The sequence below is a fragment of the Marmota monax genome, unplaced genomic scaffold (genome assembly GCF_021218885.2).
Source record: "Marmota monax isolate L192 unplaced genomic scaffold, Marmota_monax_Labrador192_F-V1.1 WCK01_AAM20220418_F8-fsc00009, whole genome shotgun sequence".
Classification (NCBI taxonomy): domain Eukaryota; kingdom Metazoa; phylum Chordata; class Mammalia; order Rodentia; family Sciuridae; genus Marmota; species Marmota monax.
The window spans coordinates 27,271,406-27,286,667 of NW_026694710.1; the positions used below are offsets into that span (position 1 = coordinate 27,271,406).

The 15,262-nt window shown below is 43.5% G+C and overlaps 1 protein-coding gene across 18 annotated transcripts in view; it reads right to left on the bottom strand.

Moving 5' to 3' along the window:
* Positions 1–15,262, bottom strand: part of Add1 (adducin 1) — a 68,767-nt gene that overhangs the window by 17,474 nt on the left and 36,031 nt on the right. For 17 of the 18 annotated variants that reach the window (XM_058572458.1, XM_058572450.1, XM_046423500.2 and 14 more), the window contains 7 exons: positions 13,799–13,961; positions 11,140–11,291; positions 5,661–5,741; positions 5,048–5,197; positions 3,298–3,441; positions 3,096–3,194; positions 1,931–2,107 (listed from right to left, as the gene is read on the bottom strand). In XM_058572458.1, coding sequence (XP_058428441.1) covers positions 1,931–2,107; positions 3,096–3,194; positions 3,298–3,441; positions 5,048–5,197; positions 5,661–5,741; positions 11,140–11,291; positions 13,799–13,961 — 966 coding nt within the window. The remainder of the gene's footprint in view (positions 1–1,930; positions 2,108–3,095; positions 3,195–3,297; positions 3,442–5,047; positions 5,198–5,660; positions 5,742–11,139; positions 11,292–13,798; positions 13,962–15,262) is intronic. The other variant, XM_058572461.1, reaches the window with a different exon arrangement.

Below are 15,262 nucleotides of genomic sequence, written 5' to 3' on the forward strand. Positions count from 1 at the left end.
CTTCACTATTAGCCTTCCTCTTCTATTAAATCAGAGTTAGTGCCTAATTTAGATTTCACTCTCCACCTTCCAAAATGTCCTGAAAGCACGAGATGAGTAGGTATGCAGAGCCTTATCTCCTCTCCCCCTTCCTCATGTGACTCTTGGCTAGGAGCGGGGTGGGATGGTGGACCAGGAGGAAGGAACCCTATGCCTGGGCCAGCTCCGCACTCCTCACCTCAGGACACTCAGACCACTTCTTCTCTGGCTGCAACTTTCCTGAAGGGACACCAACTCCAGCTGCCCCCTCATTCCGACAGCTTCTTGTACCTGATTTGTTAGCTTTTGCTCCTTTTCCTGCGTTCCTTAACCAATTTGGGCCCGAGGCTCCTGCCCTGCCACTGTCTCTGTCCCTCCCACTGTGCCTGTCACCCCTAGATCACACAGTGACCTGAAATCTGTTTGCCACTTCCATCACAGGGCCATGAACTCCTGAGCCAAACACTGCAATCTTCTCAAGATTCCATGCGAAGGGGGTCAGCGAATGCAGGATGCAGAGGTCAGGGAAGACTGTTCTGTCATCTCTCCTCCCTGATGGAATGCAGCTGATGGCGAGGAGTCCCCACGGAGGGGACGACGCCTCACATGCAGCACACTGGCCATCATGGGGCACTAGGATGGGCCTTCCCAAAGCCCACCTGAGAGGTACAATGTGGCATGAGAGGGGCCCTGTGGCAGCACTAAAGCCCCGTGGTGTGTTTGGAGGGCTGGAAACTCGAGGACAATGCTGGATGTGGCTCAGGAGTACAGCACCTGCCTGCCTGCACAAGGTCCTGGGTTCACTACTTAGGTCTCAGAGAAAAACCCCAACAAGGTCCTGGGTTCACTACTTAGGTCTCAGAGAAAAACCCCAAAACAACAACAATAAAAATTATCTCTAGCCATTAAGTCACCAAAAAAACCCTAGGACAGTGTTTTTTTATTGTTTAGTTGTAGATAGACACGTTTATTTATTCGTATGTGGTACTGAGGATGGAACCCAGTGTCTCACACGTGCTAGGCAAGCGCTGCCACTGAGCCATGACCCTGCCCCGCAGGACAGTATTCTAATCTGGATCCAGCAATGACTATTTAGGTCCCTGCCTCCCATGGCTGTCCCCAGCTGCACTGTGGCTGTCTGTGGGTGCTTCTTCTTTTGACCTGGCCAGTCATGTTCCGGCCTATTCTTTGAGGCCATTTCCAAGAGCCACCTTCTACGTACAGTTTCTTCCTTGATCCTTGCAGAAGAACAAGATCCGTCCTCAGCCGCCCCAGCATAGACCTGGCCTGCATGAAGCCAGTGTGGTCTGTGGTCTGGCCCTCGCCATCAATGCTGCAAGCCATCCTGCTTCTGTGCCCTGCTGGTACCATTCTGTGTCCCTGACATAAGTAGCATAGGGTCTCCCACCAATACGACAGGCAGAGAGCTGTGGAATCCAGCAACCAGGCCCCAAGCAGCTACAACTACACAGACACCAGGCTGACAATGTGGCAAGGCCCTCCAGCCTGCCTGTGGACGCTGGCCAGCAGGAGCCTGCGCTCCTGCCCCACCTGCCCCAACACAACATTAGCTGGGAAAACAAAACACCACTGTGGCTTACTGTGATTCAGCCTACACATTAAAAAGCCTGGCGGCTTCATGATTTTTTTTTTTTTTAACTCTCAAGTTCTAGGTTGTCACAATATCTTTATTTTACATTTATGTGGTGCTGAGGATTGAACCCAGGGCCCCGAGCACGCTAGGCAAGCACTCTACACTGAGCCACAACCCCAGCCCCGGCTTCATGATTTTTGAGGGTGAAATTCAGATACATGTAAAGTAGCCATCTTGCTTGCCATTTAAAAAAAAAAAAAAAAATCAATGCGCTTTCAGGAAAGAAATTTTCTAATCGAGTGGCGGCACCATTCTTACCAGATTATCAAGCATCCGCATGAGGGCTTCAAATTCCTGCTCTCCAATCTGCCACTTGGGAGGTGATGCAGTGCCTTCCCCCGCCGGAGACCCTGGAGCACGGGATTTGGCCTTGTACTTCCCGGGATCCAGCAGTACTAAATTGTCTGGCCCTCCTGCACTGGCCAGCGTCCGAACCTTTTCCAAAACAAGCAAACACCATGGCTTGCGTACCATAGAGAGACTCAGAAAAGAGACGACTATGACACGTACTTGTACAGCTATGCAGGTTTCAACAAAGTGAGCCATCAGTGGTAAGAATTAAAAAAAAAAAAAAAACACAGTGGGCACTGATCCACTGACTCTAACACGACTTTCAGAGTTCTTCTCCAGCACGACAAAGACATTGGGCATTTACACTTGGCAGATAAATAGGAAAACAAAGCACCGTTCAGGACCCTCAAGACTTGGAGCCTCACTGGCCCCAAACCTAAGTCAGGGAGAGTGAGAGCCTGGCCTGGAGCAGAGCTCGGGCAGTGTCCCGGCCACGAGTCTGGATGAACCCACCTCTCAGCTCCAGCATTTTCAAAAGGGGCGTGTAAAGGCAGAGGGAAATAACACACACACGACCCGCACAAAGTGCCCAACATGGGGGCTGGGGATGTGGCTCAAGCGGTAGCGCGCTTGCCTGGCATGCGTGCAGCCCGGGTTCGATCCTCAGCACCACATACAAACAAAGATGTTGTGTCCGCCGAAAACTAAAAATAAATAAATATATTTAAAAAAAAAAAAAAAAGTGCCCAACATGGGGCTGGGGCTGGGGCTCAGTGGTAAAGTACTTGCCTCGCATGTGTGAGGCACTGGGTTCGAACCTCAGCACCACATCAAAATAAATAAAGATACTGTATGTTCATCTACAACTAAATAAATATTTTAAAAAAAAAGTGCCCAACATGAGGCCTGGCACATACCAGTGCTCCATAAATGCTGACAACTTATGTATTTGAAAAATAAAAAATTAGGAATGAAAAGTCCAGTAATCTTTTGCTAACTTAAATCAGTAAAATGCATTTGTCCTGGCCAAGTTCCAAATTCATGAGCTCATCTTTAGCAAAGACTGCTCAAAGCCTCAGGACCCCTGAAAACACCAAGTGAACTTCACACCCCGCGGGACAACCACCCTCACCTGGATTTCACACGCAACCACGAGGTTATGGATGTAATAGAAAGCCTCCTCCACGCTCTCTCCCACTGACACGAGCCCGTGATTCCGGAGAATGAGAACCTGAGGGGAAGCATGGAGTGGGATGGAGCCAGGCAACGAGACGGACATGCCTCAGAGCGCTTCTTCTTCCCTCCAGGAAAGACCAGGTGCCAGGCCCACTGACCTTACTTCTGGGCCCCAGATTTTTCTGAATCAAAACCTTTTCCTCTTCATCAACCAGAATGCCATGATAGTCATGATAAGCCACTTCTCCAAGGGAAAGTGCTTCTGGGGAGATGGGCAAGAGGCCGCACTTCATGGCAGAGACCTGGAGAACAAGCAGTCAGTCGTCACCAGGGAAGGAAAAGTCAGCATCAATCTGCAACTGGCTTGCAAGCACTCGCCTCACAGATATAGAAAGCACACGTTTCCTTGGGGTGAATGAACACATGAACATATGCATAAACAGCACTTTTGGGCTCACTCGACAAGACCTACATCTCTGGAGTTTCCACTGGTTATAGTGCTATATAAGCTGAGACGTATGGACTCAGTGAGCCATGGTCCAGCACAAAGAAAGCCTCATGGGTTCCTCAAAAATAGATGTTCCAAGGGGCACTTAGCCACTGAGCCATATCCCCAACCTTTTTATATTTTATTCAGAGATAGAGTCTCGCTGAGTTACTTAGGGCCTTGCTAAGTTGCTGAGGCTGGCTTTGAACCTGCGATCTTCCTGCCTCAGCCTCCTTAGCCACCGCATATGGCATAGTTTTATGTCAAGTTGCAAGTAGAAACAAAACACCTGAAATTTAGATAAAACCAAATATACCAAGAGTTTAGGACAATGAGACTGTACAATTTCTCTACACTTATGTAAAATTAAGACTGAAAGAAAAAAAAAAATTTGAGTGTTCACATAGCCCTTACACATCCTCAAATTCCCCAAAATTGGCCTTAAAATGTCTAATTCTGAAGGTCTTCTACAGACAGCAGCTCTGACTAGACTGACAAGGTCCAAAGATTCGGACACGTACAGCACAGAGGCACAGATGAAAAGCTCATCTAAAGGACAAAACCACACAGAATTCCTTTCAGTGGATCCAACTTCATAGGAACTGCCTTACCAAGGAAGTTATTCCAAAACCTTCTCTTTTTTCCTTTTTTGAGGCCCCAGGAAGGTCCCAGGAAGCTCTAGGTTTGGAGGCCAGATCTCCTGGCAGCTGCACTACCTGTGCCTCTGCCCAGCAACCCAGGCTGGGTCCTCTGGCTCTGGACAGAAGGTCTGTGGGGCAGCTTGGCAGGCTGGTTCCGAGCTTCCCCCCTCTCATCTGCAGGCTCAGTCCCAGTGTCCACAGCCTCTCCCTGAGCCCACATCAGCCTCTACCCCACAGATCTCAACACACTGAAATCTGACCCTAGCATCTCAACCCTCTGTGATTCTCTAATCATACAGTCAAAAGAACATTTTCAGATTTATTAGAGGTTCTTCAAAATTAAATTGTACATACATCCCCAAAGAGGTAAAGTGCTCTGCCACTGAGCCACAACCACAGCACCCCTAGGACAGTATTCTAATCTGGATCCAGCAAGTGACTATTTAGGTCCCTGCCTCCCATGGCTATCCACAGCTGCACTGTGGCTGTCTGTGGGTGCTTCTTCTTTTGACCTGGCCAGTCATATCTGGCCTATTCTTTGAGGCCATTTCCAAGAGCCACTTTCTACGTAGTTTTCTCCTTAATCCTTGCAGAAGGATGAAATCTTTTCTTTTGCTCTTAAGAAAGTCAAACTAGTGGCTTAGAGTATAGCTCAGTGGTAGAGTGCTTGCCTAGAAAGTGCAAGGCCCTGGACTCGATCCCTATTATGAAACAAGCAAGTGCAACTCAGGTATGTGCAGCACCTCCAGCGAGGACCTCAATGCCCCAGGCAGCACTCACCGCAGCTCCTGCTGGGGTGTGAATGTGCACAACACACTTAACATCTGGCCGTGCAGCATAGACTGCAGAATGCAATGTGAAGCCAGCTTGGTTCACTCCTAGGTTAGTACTTCCACGATCCACGATATCTCCTTGTAGATTTATCTTAACCTGAAATAAAAGAAACAAAAATTTTAAATGTCAAGAGAACTTGAAATTTTTTTTTTTTTTTTTTTTTTTTTTTTTGGTATCATGGATTGAATCCAGGGACATGTGAGCACTAAGCCACATCCCCAGGCCTTTTTTTCTTATTTAAGACAAGGTCCTGCTAAGTTGGTTAGGGCCTCACTGTGCTACTGAGGCTAGCTTTGAACTCATGATCCTCCTGCCTCAACTTCCCAAGTTGCCAGGATTACAGGTGTGCACCACCACGCCTGGCAACTGTAAACTGTTTAAAACCCAAGTTCAAAGAGCCTCTAACTTCTCTCAAAGCTTGTTCTCTAACTGAATTAATCAGTTCTATATGTCGACTGGATTCTCCCACTCCTTGAGTACTGTGTATCCCAACGGATTTGAAAGCACTTGAAGATTCAGCGTGATTGTTCAAACTTGGCGCAAAGGAGGACATTCTTACCAGGCTGGATGCAGTCACTTCACTGTAAAGAAGTCCAAAAGGTACAATGAGGAAGTGCTCCTGCTCCGAGTTCACTCTGGTCTGTGGGAAAATGACTGTATTAGTTCCCAAGTCCTGCTGAAAGCACCTGCATCTCTCCCAGGCACAACTCACAGCTGAGTTATGGGAGGCCCCTCGGCAGAGAGCCTACCACAAACCAAGAGGCACTGGAAGCCTTCTGGGTTTATATCACATACTAATTGAACATAAAGTACATTAAGTGCTTCCCGGTGGCACTCATGAAAAATGATTTGTGGAGAATAACCAGTTCCACACTAGCCCTCTGATACCAGGTTATTCTACTGCAAATGGGCAAGAAGGTCACTCTCAGAGGTATAATAAGGAAAACCAAAAACCTACTTTTTAAAAGTCAAAATGGTTTTTTGTTAATACTCAAAACTTGTGGCATGATAGAAAAATGATTAAAAATTATAAATGAAAGCAATCTCTCCTTAGGGCCTCATCAGAAAAAACACCACCTCGCTATTCTTTGCTCCTTCCAAAGTATGTTTCTCCAAAAAAATTCATTCACTACAGCTGTGGCACTATGCACCAAGCACACACCAGACAAGGAACACAGCAGTAAAACAGAAGAGTCCTGCCCACAAGAAAATCCCATCTAACTGAGGGTAGGCTTGGGCACATCCTAATGGGGCCTGCTCCATTTATCACTCAGCAATTCTTGCTGGGAGCCTATGTTGTGGGCACCATGATACTGCAATAACCACCAAAAGACCTGGACAGACCTACTGATCAGGCAGTCCTGCCGCTGAGCAGAATCGCCTTGTCCCATCTCTCATGACAGTTGCTAGTGTGTGACACAGAGCAATCTCTACCTCTGACAAGTCTCAGGTATCTGAAACTATCCTTGCTTCCCTTAATGTCACCATCATTCTAAACTCACCTGATTCTCTCAGTAGAACGGGGTTGGTAAGGGTTCCTACTCATAAGAGAGCTCTGGATAAATGGCATTGCCCCACCACTACTGCTCTTGGCAGCAGGAGGAACAGTAGTAAATCACGAACAATTTCTCTGCACTCGGACTCAGCAATACCCATCTCCATGCAGCTCTGCTGCTCGGGGCCTGGGCTCTCTCTCTTGGGTATTTCCAAAGCATACGCATGCTTTGTGCTTGCACGTTCCCATCAATGGTGATTCAGCTGCATGTTTTATCTCCTGAAGTCAATTCTTTTGTACCTAAAAAAAGTACACTGACCTTTTTGACTATCTAAAGCAAAACAAAGCAACTGCCTTAACTTCCAAGTTGGGTCAAAACAAAATAAAAGAAAGAATTTGTTTAATTAATTGGAATAAAGAAAAAATAAGGATAGAAGAAAGAAAAACTCAATTTAGATTCTGTTGGATTATCTTAAGTTTCTATTTTGAAATCCCACATACAAGGGTATTTAGAAGGTATATAATCTTCAAATTCAAGCTGGGGATGTCATTCAACGGTAGAGCACATAACCAGCATGTAATAAACCAGGAGTTAGGGAAAGTATATGATAATTTAAATATAATAACAAATCAAGCAGCCATGAACCAATCAATCAGCTTAAGAAATAGAATAACAACTCAGGAGCTCCATTTCTCCCAAATCTCAAAAATAACTACTATTCTGAATTATATGTGCATCTATTCTCCCTTCAAGGCATGTGGCTTCAGCTTCTGCTGTATAAACCAGGCTACTATGAAAGCTCCTGCACCTGTATCCTGATGTACATGCTCAAGTTTCTCCAGAGGGTAACGAGGAGGTGACACCAAGTCCCTTTCCAAAGGGCATGATGTAATGCACACTCCTGCCTGAAGCATTCAACAGTTCTGGGCTTCCACAATCATCTTTTTTTTTTTTTTTTTTTAATTTAAAACTGAAGTCTGCAACATATTTCATTGTGGTTTTAACTGACAATTTTCTGGTTATCAATGAGCAACATTCCATATTTTTTAAAGACATTTCCCTTTTTGTGAAGTTATTGTCTTACATTTTATGTATTTTATACTGGTTTCTCCTTTTCTTATTGATAGTTCTTTATCCTGAATATTAATTTTTTAGCTATATATGGGGCAAAATCTTCCAGATTGTAAGCTTTTTAAAAATTTTTTAGTTTGCAGTATTAGGCACTCTGCCACTGAGCTACCTCCTAGACATTTTTATTTTGAGACAGGGTCTCACTAAGTTGCCCACACTGGCTTCAAACTTGTAATCCACTTGCCTCAGTGACTCAAGCAGCTGGGATTGCAGGTGTGCACCACTGCACCGACCTAGGCTATAACTCTTTTTTTTTTTTTGTATCAGGAATTAAACCATGCAAATTTTAGAAACACGCTGTTAGGGTTCACTTTTTTAAAAAACATAGTTATTTTAAATCATTTTTTCCTTTGTCTACATGTACACATATTCTCACACTGCTGTAAACAGTAGACATATTTCATATTTTCTCATTTCTAATAATGTTTTATTTGTCATGTTTCATGTAAGTTTATTTTTCACAGAATATAATGTTCTCTCAAACTAATGTTGGGTAACTAAGCCATGGGGCTGGAGTTGTAACTCAGTGGCCCAGCACTTGCCTAGCATGTGTGAGGCACTGGGTTTGATCCTCAGCACCACATAAAAATAAAAAGATAAAATAAAGGCATTGTGTCCATCTATAACTAAAAAAAAAAAAAAAAATTATAAAAAATAACTAAGCCATTTTTCTATTGCTGGATAATTTTTCATTGCTATAAATAATGCTATATTTAATACATTTGTACATGTTTTACTTTGACTTATTTCCTCCTGACACACTTCCATTTGTGAGCTTAGCAGATCTCTAAAATACAGTTCTCTGAGTCTGAAGCAAAAAGGAGAAAGTGCAAAATACAGACACCCCAGCTATGGACCACAAGGAAAGATGCGGAGTCCACCATGCTAGCTTGGCCACCCTGGCTTGCCCCTCCTCTACCCAAAGGCTCTAAAGCCAACACCATCTCACAACAAAGATCTAGTCTAGACCTTCCAATCCAGTCCTCTGAGACCTGTCAGCACTTTAAATCCCTTGAGTGGAAAATCCCCCTGACCTGCTTTCAAGAAAGGGCGGAACGACCTATTGGCCCATTTTGTTGCACTGATAAACTTAATTAATATTTCTTTTTTTGTATTTTTACTGATTTTTTAAAAATAAATGACAGCAGAATGCATTATTAATTAATATTTCTTTTCTGTCAAGTATCTATACAACAATACTTAGTAAAACAAAAAATGGAAGCCATAAATAATAAAACAAAAAAAATAAAAACTATATATATATTTTTAAAAATCTCTCTTCCTCAAAAACTCTAGTTCTAGTTCACAAGATTTAGAAAATATTTTTGGTAACTTGGATTTCTTTTCACTCAGCATTAAGACCCAAGTGACCATTCACAGGAGACTAAAACACTTAACTATAATGTTTTAATTCTATCAATTCCTAAACAATTAAAGGAAAAAACACGTAATTTACATGAGTCAGATTTACTTAAATATAGCATTATAAAAGGACTAGTGGTAGACAGCATTTTAAAAACCTGCAAAGAATGTGAAGCTTTTATTAAAGCCATGGATTACATTTCCTATTACAGCTGGAAACATTTCCACGGAACTAGTTTTTAAGCAACTATCCAGCACTGAGTCTCCACTAGAGCACCCTGTCAAGCATGATGACCAGAGGCCAGCAACTTTCCAGCAGACACCAGGGAGCCCACAATGTGCTGGCCGACTGGATTACTGAGCAAAAAACAAAAGGCCTAACAGCTCTTGCTTGTCATTTTACTGAGGTAATTTCGGCTCAGCGGGGCTGTCATTCCATTGATCACCCCACAGGTACTGATGGCGTGGATCCTATGCAGGCACCGTTCTTGATATTGGGCCACAACAGGGACCAGGACTGCACCACCCCTTAGAGAGCTGACACTGCTGTGGGTGGAGCCAAACAACAAAGAAGTTCACAGAGGGAAGGCCACTGCTATGGGAAGCCGCGCACCATACCATGTAAGTGCAGCACATGGGCAGGACAGGAGCAGCCTGCATTTTGTAATTGTCAAGTTCACATTAAACAATGAGAATGAATAAGTGAGAGGGCAACTCAGGAGGCCTGCCTGAGATCAATGTCCAGTCTCAGACACCCAGCACACTGGCCACAAGGGTGGGCTCTAGACTATCAGCTCAGGGGGTTGGACAGTCCTTCAAGTCCAGAAGATAACCGAACCAAGCACCACTGGGTACGAGTCCATGTGCGGAAAACCACCCTGTGGGAGTGTGTGTGTGAGTATGAGTGTGTGAGCGTGGGAGTGTGTACATGTGTGAGTGCATGCATGTGTGTGTGCGTGCTAGTGCATGCGTGTGCGTGAGTGTGCGTGAGTATGAGAGAGAGAAAAGGACTAAACAATCTAAGTGGCCCTCCTAAGATGTTACAACAGCAGGTACTGTATTAATAATTTTAAATATCCAATAAAGGAAATTAAATGGAAACATACACACATATACATACATACACACACACACACACACACACACACACACGCGCGCGACTGCAAAAGTTTAAAAACCAACCCAAAGAAGCAGTTCAGAGAAAAAAGCCATCTCTATAAAAGAACAACAACACTAACAAAACACCTGCTGATGCCTGAACAATGTAAAAGGGCAGGAGCAGATGAGGTGCCAAGCCAGGAGAGGAAGTCTGATCAGAGGCAGGGCCCTGGGAGAGGCCGCCAAGAGGACATAATGGCAAAGCATCCCATTTTTTCTGTGGCATAATGAGGTCATTTGCTGGGGGGCAGGTCTAGAGCTCTGAAGATAGCAGAAAGCCAATGGGTTCTGTGATGAGACTCTACAGTAGGAGCTGGCTGCCGAGATGCAGGAGCAGCAAGCAGCACAAGACTGAAATGATGGACCACGACAGCATGATGGACAAAAGCAAGCAAACAGGGCTGATGGTTAGAACGAAAAAGGAACCACCCACCAGGGTTAGACTCCTCATTCACTGACATAATTCAAATTAGAACAAGGCCTGGTACAAGACAGTAGATATCCGGTAATATTTGTTACAAGAATGTACTGAAGAAAAGAAATGGACTGATTATATTTAAAAAAGCTTAAAACTGGAGCAGATAAAGAGGTGAGTGTGAAAAAGAGAAGACCTTGATCTGATTTGGAAGGAAATTTTAAGTATAAAAGGAATTTTAGGAACTGCCTATAATTTGGTAAACACTCATTTATTAGGTTACCAGGCAAGAAAGAAATTTTGAAAAACAGCTATCCTCATAACTTCTGACTTGCCAATTCTCAAGATCATTCTTCTTTAGTCCAGCATCTGAAGAGAAAGGATTGCAAGGCTGCTTCCCTCTCCTGACTGCAGGGGCTGGTGCCAGACGTGGGCCATTCCACTCCTGCTCAGAGCCTGCCCCGTGTGACACTCACCGTGATGTGATTGTAGATGAGCTGGGACCACCCAAAGAGATCTGCCAGCCTGTAAAACGCTGCCAGTTTACACCGCAGCAGTTTCTCCCCTTTGTCATAAGCAATGGAGTCCGATCCTCTGAGGTCATTCACAGGAGTCACCATACCAAGACCTGGAATGAAGAAAAACAAAATATTAGTGTTTCCTATCAAATTTAAATCAAATAACTTAAGTTCTGAGATGTTTATCTTCCACATTCATTCATAAAGTCTCAAAAACTTCTAAGACAGAAAGAGCATGCTCTTCAATATTAATTACTATAAGTAAGATAGAAGTACAGAGAGAACAGGAAGCCAAATCTGTAGCATACAGAAAGGCATGCTTAGAAGGAAACTCAGAGAACTGCTGGGCATGTGGTGCACACCTGTGATTCCAGCAACTCAGAAGGCTGAGGCAGAAGACCAAAAGTTCAAGGCCAGCTTCATCAACTTAGTGAGGCCCTGCCTCAAAATAAAAATAAAAAGGGCTGAGGCTATGGCTCAGTAGTTTAGTGCTCCTGGTTCAATCCCCATACCAAAAAAATAAAAACTAGAAAAAAAAAAATTAAGGTTTTTGATTAGATTAGAAGCTGGTTTTTAAAGAAGATATAGAAAAGAATTAAAAATTAAAAACACATATCCTAAAAAGTCCTATTAAGCTGAATTTACAGTTACAACCATTTCCACAAAGAGAACTCTAGGCCAGGCCAGGGCACGGTAGCACACGTCTGTAATCCCAGCAGCTTGGGAGGCAGGAGGATCAGTAGTTCAAAGCCAGCCTCTGTAACTTAGGGAGGCCCTAAACAACTCAGCAAGTCTCTGTCTCTAAATAAAACATTAAAAAGGGCTGGGGATGTGGCTCACTGGTTAAGCGCCCCTAGGTTTAGTCCCTGGTACCAAAAAAAAAAAAAAAGAAAACTGTAGGCATGACACTATGAATTCTGTCAACCATTTAGGGAGAAATAATACCAAGTCTATACAAATTCTTCCAGAACACTTGCCACCTTGCTCCATGAGGCAGCATTACCTTGCTACCCAAATCACACACAGAAATCACAATAAAAACAGATGAATGCTTTTCATAAACTTTCCTACACCAAAAAGTACTTAATATAACCTTAGCAAATAATCCAGCAGTAGATAAATGTTTTAAAAGTCATGACCGGGAGCTGGGGCTGTAGCTTAGTGGTAGCCTGCCTTGCATGCATGGGGCACTGGGTTTGATCCTCAGTACCACATAAATAAATAAAATAATAAAAGGTTTTGTGTCCATCTACAACTAAAAAAATTACCCAAAAAAAAAAAAAAGTCATAACCAGTAGGGCTCATCTCAGAAATGGAAGGACGGCTCAGCATTCAAACAGTAGTCAGTGCACTCCCCACACCACACTGAAGAATTCTTGTCAGCCACGGGACATCTCACCAGATTCGGAAGCAGCATTCCATAGAATCCAACAACATTCAGGATAAAAGCTCTCAGCAAACAGAAACTGAAGGATACACCCTCAACTTCAAAAAGGTTATCTACGAAAATCCAACCCAACATACACCTGACCAGAGGCTGAACGTGCTGTGCATAAGATGAGGCACAGCGCCAGGACTGAGCGCTCACCCTTGCACTGGACCCTGGACACCGTGCCAGGGTCCCCGCCACAGCAGTAGCACAAAAAGGAAAAAGGACTCAAGATAGGAGGAGGTCTGTTTCCCTTCGTTTTTCTTTCCTTTCTCTTTTTTCCTTTTTTTTGCTTCATCTTTGATTAGAAAACAATATGCAACTAAAAATCTATTATTATCTAATTCATACCAAATATCATTGAAATCTGTTAAAAACATGAAAATCTGCAAAAAAAAAAAAAAAAAAGTACCCCCGCCTTAAAAAACAAAAACAAAAACACACACATGAAAACCTTGCCACAGCCATCAGACTTCAGGACAGAAGCCTCAGCTGGCCAACCAAATGCAACTCTCAGTGCTCCACAGACATTAATGGAGTTACAGCTGCTGACCGCCAGTCACCCGCTGAGAACACACAGAGCAGGCAGGCAACCTATGACACAGCCAGCCAGGTCTGACTCTCCAGCTGGACTCAGTGGCGGCAACCCAGGACACCACACGCAGGGGGCCAGACTGCCTGGTCAGGCGCATTGTGTGCATGAACTCTTGTGTGCATGAACTCGGCAGCCACAGTGCACTCCCCTGAAGGCTGTCCTGCGCTCACCCTCACTAGGGCACTTCTCACTAGTTTGCAAGCAGCACTGAGAATTGGCAGGTCCGGTAAGAAATACTCATGTGTAAGAAATGCTGGCCTGGATGAAATGAATTCCGTCAAAACTGATGTGCTACATGTGAGCATGATCCCTGATTAGCTACTTTAATCCACCAAGGGCCTCAGAAGTCACATAAAGTCATGTGCCTTGGAAACAACTGAATCTTCTCAGTTTAATAGGAAAGGGGTCCTCTACATTCAAAACATTTTGGGTTCACAGCCTCATTTTCACCATAACTGACTAAAACACATTAATTTCCAAGTTATTCAACATGGGGCTGGGGACATAGCTCAGTTGGTAGACTGCTTGCCTCACATGTACAAGGCCCTGGGTTCAATCCCCCCAGTACCACCAAAAAGATAAGAACTACTCACTCATGTTTAAGGCGGCCATCCCTCCTTGTGGAGCTGCTGGGTAGACATTTGGTACATTGGTGGTCATGAAATCTGCAATCTGCTGCAATGCCAATAGGCCTGTGGGGTTCTTCCCCTTTTTAAATTGTTCTTGTATCATTGACTCCAACTCTTCACAGAAAGCCTAACAAAACAAGTGAAATAACATTTCTGTGTGTTAAGGGGTGACTATAACATAAACCAATTTGTTTGTTTTCAGCCACTGCTGGAAAAGTAAGAGAGATTCTCATACATTACTACTGGGAATATAAAAGGTATATTCTTTTCTACTAAGTTGTTTCATAAAATAAAAACTTAAAAATATGAACAGGTGTTCCTAGGAATCTATTTCAAGAAAATAATCAGGATGTCCTCCAAGATTTGTTCATAAAAGCATGCATTTCAGCATTACTTTCAAAACACAAGAACAGGGTCTGGGTGCTCAGAGGTAGAGCACTTGCCTGGCATGTCTAAAGCCTGGGTTCAATCCCCAATATAGAAAGGGGGGAAAAAAAGAGAGAAAGTAGCCTCCATTTCTAACAACAGAGGACTGAGTAGATTCCATGAGAATTTTATGTACACATTCAAAAGCTGTAAAAACTTAAGGGCAGATAATGGCTCTTGGTGTATTTTTGAGTCAAAATGGTCATAAAGCAATATAACCAGTTTCTGTAAGAGTAAATATATATCTAAACAGAAAAGACTACAAGTAAATTCATTAAAAACATTAATTGTAATTCTCTTAGTGACAGAATTACTAGTAATTTTCATATTCTATTTTGTGCTTTCCAGTATTTTCTCCAAAATGCTTCCAAAATTACTTTTTTAAAGTGGAAAAAGGAACCCTAATGTATACATCCTTTACCAAAGGATATTAAATTACTCAAAAAGGTTCCATTGGATTGATGGTGCTTGTAATATAAAGTCACTATTGTAACAGCAGACATTTTATAGTTTCTGTAAACTTAATTAACATAATTTTTCATGTAGTCTATAAAGAAATACTCATCTTCTTATCAGAAAGTTGTAAGTGGTATCCACTATGAAAATGTGAGCGCCCTGATGATGACCCACTCGTAATCGTAAGTACTCTAGGGACCTGATGATCCCCCATTCAACTAACTTCTATTTCTTCATTGCTTGAACTGGGAATATCAGCCGAAAACTGCTAAGGACAGTCTGGGGATGTGGGCAACAAAAAATCCACTGCTGGTAATTCAGCAGTAGAAGTAGGTGTCACCCCAGAGCCCACTAAAGAGCTAGTCAACATGGGGCACACCTGTAATCCCAGCAACTCAGGAGGCTAAGGCAGGAGGATGGCAAGTTTGAGGCTAGCCTCAGAAACTTGGTGAGGCCTTCACTAAAAAAAAAAAAAAAATTGTTTTAAAGTCTGGATGAATGGGCTGGGGTTGTGGTTCTGGGGTAGAGCGCTTGCCTATCATGCAT